This window comes from Bos javanicus, chromosome 4 (genome assembly GCF_032452875.1).
Source record: "Bos javanicus breed banteng chromosome 4, ARS-OSU_banteng_1.0, whole genome shotgun sequence".
NCBI classification, from domain to species: domain Eukaryota; kingdom Metazoa; phylum Chordata; class Mammalia; order Artiodactyla; family Bovidae; genus Bos; species Bos javanicus.
Genome location: NC_083871.1, coordinates 106,696,822 through 106,705,425, shown reverse-complemented (window position 1 = coordinate 106,705,425; position 8,604 = coordinate 106,696,822). Strand labels below are relative to the sequence as shown.

General features: G+C 46.2%; 2 gene segments (V, D, J or C); both read right to left on the bottom strand.

Annotated features, from left to right (window-relative positions):
* Positions 1-3,715: 3,715 nt before the first annotated feature.
* LOC133246545 (T cell receptor beta variable 20-1-like) lies at positions 3,716-5,127 on the bottom strand. The segment is given in 2 exon segments: positions 3,716-4,406; positions 4,902-5,127. Coding segments are annotated over 2 exon segments (381 nt in total).
* A 2,456-nt stretch (positions 5,128-7,583) lies between these two features.
* On the bottom strand, positions 7,584-8,144 carry LOC133246556 (T cell receptor beta variable 19-like). The segment is given in 2 exon segments: positions 7,584-7,918; positions 8,052-8,144. Coding segments are annotated over 2 exon segments (384 nt in total).
* Positions 8,145-8,604: the final 460 nt, after the last annotated feature.

Sequence of the window (8,604 nt, the reverse complement as noted above, 5' to 3'; positions counted from 1 at the left end):
TGGGTGCAGGCTACTCTCCATGGGGTCGCAGAGAGTCAGGCACAACTTCTTTAGATTCCTTCACACCCTCTAAACTTGTCATCTGTCTATAATCACTCTTTCCCCCTTCTTTTTTCATTTTCATGCTTTTTTCTTGTTTTACCAGGCTGGAAATTCAACACAATGTGGAGCAGAACTAGTGATGACCTTCCTTGGCTTACTTATCAATGACCTGTACCAGAACAACTACTGGTACTGTACACTGTGATACATGCTCTGGGGATGAGGAAGTGTAGAATTAGATCCTGCTATTTTCAAGCCCTATTGTCATCCCAGGATAGCTGCAAATCATTCCCCCAACTGTTAGCAGGTTCATTTTGCCCTAAGTACAAGGAGCCAAACTGCTGAATCTCTGATGTTTGCAGCAAAGGGCTTCTTCTCAAGCCAGCCAAGCAAGGGTATCCCCTGCCCCCCTACCCCGTTGGGCTGACTCTGTGACCCTTGAACTGTAGCCCTCCAGGCTCTTCTGTCCATGGGATTCTCCTGGCAAGAATACTAGAGTGGGTTGTAGTTTACTTCTCCAGGGGATCTTCCGAACCCAGGGATTGAACCCATGTCTCCTGCATTGGCCTGTGGGTTCTTTACCACTGAGCCACCAGGGAAAACAAGACCTCAAATCCGCCTCTGCAAAGGCAAGGGGCACAGGGTATTTACAGGGTCACGAATGAAGCATGACCTTATGGTCTGAGATATGGGCTTCCCTGGTGGCTCAGTGGTAAAGAAATCTGCCCTGCCAATGCGAGGAATACGGGTTCAATCCCTGGGTTGGGATGATCCCATGGAGAAGGAAATGGCAACCCACTCCAGTATTCTTGCCTGGAGAATCCCATGAACAGAGGAGCCTGGCGGGCTACATCCATGGGGTCGCAAAGTGTCGGGCACGAGTTAGCTACTGAGCATGTGCACATGGGGAGCCTGGGGCGCTTGGGAAGCTTGGGGGAGGGTGACTGAAAAAACGTGCATGCGTTCTCCTTCTCTGCTGGGGCAAATGAGCTGTAGCCTCTGCCCGTTCACCACAGAAGTGCTCAGCAAGATCTGAGAATGGAGTCTTGGATCCTCTGAGGTCAAAATTTCCCCAGGCAGACACCTGTGTTTCCCTAGGAGGAGGGTCGCTGGTTCTAACCAGTCTCAACCAGTTTGGCTCAAACTAGACACAGCTGACTCTGGGCTCTGCTGCACTACCGGCAGTTTCCTGGAAAATAACTCAGGCAAACATCTTATTCAGGATACATGCCACTTGGAGGCCAAGCAAGTCTTAAGACGACCTTGATTAGTGAAGGCAGGTGCAATGGATCTGATTAATCCTTACTCATGCTTTCACAACCACTACCTCAAAGATCTCACCTGAGTTTCCAGAAGTATCAGACAACTCAAATGAAGGAAGGTTGGTGCTGCTCTATATGCACTGATGTGTTTTACAGAAAGACTCACATCACTCCCTAGTGCTCAAGTGAAAGTCTCTCAGTTGTGTCCGACTCTGCGCCAGGCCATGGGATTCTTCAAGCCAGAATACTGGAGTGGGTAACCATTCCCTTCTCCAGGGGATCTTCCCAACCCAGGGACCGAACCCAGGTCTCCCGTTTTGCAGGCAGATTCGTTACCAGCTGAGCCATAAGGGAAGCCCAAGAATACTGGAGTGGGTAGCCTATTCTTTCTCCAGTGGATCTTCACGACACAGGTGTTGAATCGGAGTTTCTTGTGTTGCAGGAGGATTCTTTGCCAAAGGGAAGCCCTGATAACTCTGACTGACTGACTGACTAGATGGTCAGAGGGGCACACTTCTCACAGGCCCTCTGGTCTCAGGCGGTCTTCACCTCCTGTCTGGCGGGTGGGGAGTTTCTCTATGCTGCCCAGTGGCAGCCAGACACCCCAAGAATCATCAGGATAGGAAACATGCAGCCATGCGTGTGGTGACCTGCTGGAGTACTGCAGAGACTTGCTACTAGTACTTAGTTACACACTCACTGATCCAGTACTGATTGGTGTTATTGATCAGTTAATTAAATTTAATCTCTTAGGGCCACATTCAAGGTGAGTGGGCTCCTCAGATCTCTGTCCTCAGTCTTTGATATTTTCTTTGTATATTGTTATCAAGGAATCAAGAAGGCACTTTGATTCTTCTAATTATGGAAATTGTCCCAAATTTTTACCTTGACCCAGGTCCATTTTTTAAGTCCCTGACTCCTACGTACCACTGCTTTCTGCATATTTCTGGTAAGATTTCTGTCTCAGAGGCATCCCCAATGTCAAGAAAATCATGATCTTCTTCTCTCTTGGTCCTCCTGATTCATCTGACTTGTAGTCAAAAGCTTCCTCTCCATCTGTTGCCTCTTGTGATGAATCAGTTACCCAGGTCTTTGATTTATTTCCTAATTATGTTTTAAAACTCATTTCCCTGTATTTCTAGCACTGCCACCATCATCGTCCTAGCTTCAATATCACTTCAGTTGTTTCTTTCATTGTCTCTCCTTTTTGATCTCACATGCGTGTTGTTTTTGTTTAGTCACTAAGTCATGTCCAAGACTCTTTTGTGACCCCATGGACTGCAGCACACCAGGCTTCCCTGTCTATCACTGTCTCGCTGAGTTTGCTTAAACTTGGGTCCACTGAGTTGCTGGTGCCATCCACCCATCTCATCTTCTGTTGCTCCCTTCTCCTCTTGCTCTCAGTGTTTCCTAGCCTAAGGGTCTTTCCAGCGAGTCAGGTCTTCACCCCAGATGGTCAAAATATTGGAGCTTCAACTTCAGCATCAGTCCTTCCAGCGAATATTCAGGACTGATTTCCTTTAGGGTGGACTGGTTGGATCTCCTTGCAGGCCAAGGGCCTCTCAAGAGTCTTCTCCAGCACCACAATTTGAAAGACTCTCTCTATTTCTAGGCTTTTTATATTTTTCTAATCAAATGGATATCAATTTACATATAATTGCATCTTTCTCCATGTTTCTTGATCACCAGGAAATCAGTGTTTATTGATTACAGATGTTTCTTCTCCAAAATGTATGTTAATATCTTTGGCTTATTTTTACTGGGCTATACAAGATTTACAGTCAATGTGTGATTTTTCCTTTTCCTAGAAAAGGATTTTTCTAGGGGTTTAAACTCAGTGCTTCACTTACTAGCTTGTGGCTTCTGACAGAACTTTCTAGTTTTGAGACAAGCCTTGTTGTCTGAAGTCTTTCTTATTTATCCTCTTTGTCCTCTCCTCCCTCTGATCCCTTTGTGAAGGTTCTGCGCATGCTCTGTACTTGGGTATAGAGGGTTGCCCTGTCCAGTCCTACCCTGTTCTTTCATCAACCTCAATACTGTATATAGCACATCCTGAATTCCTTCATGAGTGAACATCTCTACTTGGCTGCCTAATGATTCCATTTGTCTTGAGAGTCTAGGATGGTGACAAGACAGTGCTGAATTTTCTTGGAGGAAAAGACTCCAGTGTTTATTATAAAAGTGTTAGTCACACAGTCATGTCTGACTCTTTGTGATCCCATGGCCTATAGCCTGCCAGGCTCCTCTGTCCATGGAATTTTCCAGGCAAGATACTGGATTGGGTTGCCATTCCCTTCTCCAGGGGAACTTCTCAACCCAGGGATGGATCAAACTCCCTGTCTCCTGCATTGCAGATGGATTCCTTACTGTCTGAGACACCAGGGAAGCCTATTGTACAAGTATTCATTGCTTTATACAAGCCTTTTGGGATCTACCTAGAGGATTATGTGTCAATTTATCTAAAAACTTATGATTAGCATTCGGGAGAATCAGAAAAAAAAATCCAGATTTTATAATTTTCAGCCCAGGGAACTTTCCAGGTTGGTTGGCCATTTACAGGCCTAGCTCCATTTCCATATGGCTAGTTCTCAAGCACCATACCTTCCCCCTGCTCTCTACTCAGATATTTTTCTCTCCGTTTCTCTCTCTACACACACAGCCACAGATGACTCAGTCAGAGAGGCTGTGGCTTTTCTCTCTCCACACCTCCTTCCACAGGGCCCCATGGTTCAGTGGGGTGGGAAGGGGGTTGCTACCAGGATTCTTGTCTGGGTCTCTGATCTCTGCCCAGCGCTGTGTCTCTAGCACCACAGAAGTAGAGGCTGCTGTCTGCAGGATCCACACGTGTCACCGTCAGAGATGAAAATGTTCGGTCTGGCTGACTGATGGGAATCTTGTCCTTGTTGTAACCTTGTTCGTATGTGGCATCACTGCCCACATTAGAAGTTGCCATCAGCACGAGGCCTCGTTTCGGGAACTGACGGTACCAGAACACAGTTGTAGCTTGAAAGTCCAGTGCACGGCACTCGATGGTCACAGAGTCTCCACTCTTACTGACAGCCCTGTGGGGCTGCTGAGAGACGAGAGCGCCAAGCCCAGAGCCTGCTGAGACAGAGGTCAAGGAGATGAGAGCCCAGCAGGACAGGAAGACATGACCATAGGCAGAAAACCACAGCCTTGCTCACTCGCTCACCTTTCTCCCGGCTCCAAGAGAATCCTGTCTGTGTTGTGAAATCATCCTGTCCTAATTCTTAGGCTTCTGATCCCCCATCTCTCCTGACTGGTGGCTCCTCACCTTACCCTTTACGCCTCCAAATAGGATGGAATGTCCCCTCTCATTTTGTTCAGTGTAAAAAACTCCATAGTCTTAAGGAATTCCCTGGTGGTCCAGTGGTTAGGATTCAGTGTTCTCACTGCCAGGGACAAGGTTCAATGCCTGGTGGGGGAACTAAGATCCCACAAACCAAACAGCCAAAAAAACTTCAAAAATTATAAAAGTCCACAATCCCTGACTATCACTTCACTCATGCCAACACACACACACACATACACACACACACACACTAGACTAAGGTACTTAGCTAATAAGGCTCGTACTGGGTCCCAGAAGCAACAGAAGCACCAGCATCTTCAGGAACTGGCCTCACACCACACCTCTCAGCAGAAAGATATGACCTTGCCCTTTCTTTCTCCATCCCTAGAAGGAGGGCTGAGTGTCTGCATAATTCTAAGGATACTCTCGTCTGCCCCCTGGTGGTCATCATTACCACTGATGCAGAATCCGCCCCTCTTTCAATCAAGTGAAAGTGAAAGTCGCTCAGTCATGTCCAACTCTTTGTGACCTCTTCAACTATAGCCCATCAGGCGCCTCTGTCCATAGGATTCTCCAGGCAAGAATACTGGAATGGATAGCCATGGCCTTTTCCAGGGGATCTTCCCAACCCAGGGAGTGAACCTGGGTCTCCTGCATTGCAGGCAAATTCTTTACTGTCTGAGGCGCCAGGGAAGCCCTTTTCCATAAAAGAACCATTCAAACATTGCTGGAAGAACTCAGAGATGTTCTAACCCAGCTCTCAATGTTATAGGACAGAAACTGAGGCCTAGATCATTGAAATGATAGTAGTTTCCTAGTCTTATGTAAGGAAATGGCTATATTTGTGTGGTAAATGACATTGTTAATTCTTTACTTCTGTAACGTATCCTCAAAGGAATCAAGACAACTCATGCTTGTTAATCACTAGAACCATAGATGAACATAAGGACTATCAGGCTAGAAGCTCAATGCTTCTTCACACAAAAAAAACACGTCCTCATCTTGTCAATGAAGTATTTATTTCATGAGTATCTTATGCTAGTCCCCTCATATAATGGACTGAATACTAAACATATCTATGTATTATATAAACGCACATCTCTTTATAATAGTCTGAATGTGGTAGAAGTGACGCCCTGATTTTTGAAGCTGGGTCTCAAGTAACCTTATAGATCCCTCCAGGGTCTCTCGAATGCTCGCTGTAGGGGAACCAGCCACGAGATAATCATTTTCACTACCCCAAGGCCACCATTCTGCAACGTAATCCACCCAGCCAGATTGAGGGGCTGAGGGTAGAAAGACAGACGTGCTAGGCTGGTGCACAGCTGCCCAGGCACCCCAGGGCAGGGGTCAGCCACGTGCGGAAAGACGCCATCTTGGATGTGCAGGCGACTGGAGCCTCTGGCGTCTCCCGCCTCAGGGACCACCTGACCATGACCGCATCAGTTCAGTTCAGTTCAGTTCAGTGGCTCAGTCGTGTCCGAGTCTTTGCGACCCCATGAATCACACCACGCCAGGCCTCCCTGTCCATCACCAACTCCCGGAGTTCACTCAGACTCACATCCATCCAGTCGCATGAGCGGCCCCAAATGCGGACTGCCCAGCCAGGCCCACTCAGCCCACAGAACCATGAGAGATAATATATGTTAAAGTCACTACATTTTGAGGTGGCTGTTGTTACTGTTGTTTTTCTAAGCTTTTAAAATGAGATATAAAATCCACATATAATAGACTACACAAACCTTGAGTGTACAGCATAGTGAAATTTCACGAATGAGTACATCTATATAACTACGACCCAGATCAAGATAGAGGACATTTTCATAACCCAGAAGCCTCCCTCATGCTTCTCTACAAGTAAATTAAAAATGCCTTCAGAATGTAGCTGCTGTCTTAACTTTGTACAGTCTGTGCTCTGGCTTCTTTTTCAAGAAGAGTTCCATAGATTTTTGAGATCCATCCATGATTTCACAAATAACATTTGCTTTTCTGCTAGATTTTATTCCATTCCTAATGGTAGTTATTTGTTCACCGTGTTGCGGATGGTCATTTGGATGTTTCCAGCTTGAGGTCACCATTAATAGAGCTGCCACAACAGTAGGTTTTTCTCACATATCCCTTTCTATTTCCTCAGAATTCTGGACTATTTAAGGTTTTATACAATTAAACTGGTTTTCTGACTTGTCTAATTTACTCATTATTTTTTCTAGTGTATTTTTAAATTCAGAAACTGTGTGTATGGTGCCCAAGAAATGTTATTTCATTGTATATTTCTAGAAATTGTTCTTCCAAGGTAATTGATGCAATGGCTTCTTAACACTAAGAAAACATTGAGTGATACTTTAACTTTTTTGACTTTCATACAGTCACTTTCTTACAACTTGGCCATGGGAATGGGGGCCATTGTGAAATTTCACAAAGAGCTCTTTTTAGTACTAGGACCACCCTGAAATAATAAAGAGTTTGATAATTTTACAGTGGATGTTTTAAAATCAAGTGATGTTTTAAAATCTGCTTTTTTTGTCATAAATTCTTCCACTGGAAGGAGGAAACCTGTTTCCTTTTGGTAGTTGATTTAGTCGCTAAGTCACATCTGGCTTTTGCAACCCCAAGGACTTGTAGCCTGCCAGGCTCTTCTGTCCATGGGATTGTCTAGGCAAGAATACTGGAGTGGGTTGCTCTTTCCTTCTTTAGGGGATCTTCCTGACCCAGGGATCGAACACACATCTTTAGCTTTTGCTGCACTGGCAGGCAGATTCTTTACTGCTGTGCCACCTGGGAAGCCCCCTAATGTAGATAGGTGTGATTTTTAAGAACCAACCCAGTGGATTGCTGAATCATGATTGTGCCATTCCACGACCTGTGTTGCTACAGCAGCTGCTTTGGGTGCCTGGTTCAGGAGGAAGAAGCTGACTGCCAAGGGTACTGAACACAGAAAAGCCCCGCCACCTGGTGGGAAGCAGGACTCATTTGTGTGCAGAGAGGAGGTGGCTTTGAGTCACTGTGTCTCTACTAGCAGCACAGAGATACAGAGCCGTCTGGTTCTTCTGTGCTGATGTCACGGTAAGAGGAAAGAAAGGCTTCTTTTCACGAGAGGCGCTGTAGCCTTTAGCTATGTCTTCTTTCTGAACAGTGTTTACAAATTGCGAGAAGAAGATCCGCCTCAGTCCTAGACCTGGGTCCTGTCGGTACCAGTACATTGAGTCGTAATCAAAATCCTGTTCACATTCCAGGGTCAGAGCTCCGCCTTCCTTTTTGAGCAGGTATTTAGGGGTCTGAGTGACCCCACCAGCCACGGTGCCTATGGAAGAAAGGGAGCAACTCGGGAAACAAGGCCCAAGAGGGCAGCCAATGCTGCTGCCGTGAGGGAAAGGCTTAACTCTGGAGCTGAGTGTCTTTAGGATGGGAATCTGCTCTCTGAACCCGGGACTCACCTGCTCCAAAGAGACAAAGGGCCACACAGCAGATCACCTGGTTGCCCATAGTGGGAAGGGGGTCTCCTCGTAGCCCCCAGCACAGACCGATGAGGAAAGAAACTTAGCTATGGGGCTCCTCCTGGTTGAATGTGTGGAATCTATCAGAAGCCCAGAACGGAGGGTTGGACGGGATCCTGTAGATATCCAAGAGGGGCTCCCTAATCTGGCAGATGAGGCGACTGAGGACAGAGATCTGAGTCACTTGCACCTCCCTTGTGCCTCCTCCCCCAAACTCTGCATTTTGTCTGGCCCTAGTGGGCGCCACCCCACATTTCCAGGCCAGAGCCTCACTGTGGTTGGCCACCTTCCTCCTTGCAATAATGAAATGTTGTAATGAAATGCAGTAATGCAAGTAATGATCATAATGGGAGCACAGCAGATGCTCTGATTACACAAGAACGCAGAGTTTATTTTTTTTTAATTTTTATTTTGGAATGGAGTATAGCTGATTAACCATGTTTTGATGTTTTCAAAGGGACTCAGCCATACATATACTTGTATCCACTCTCCC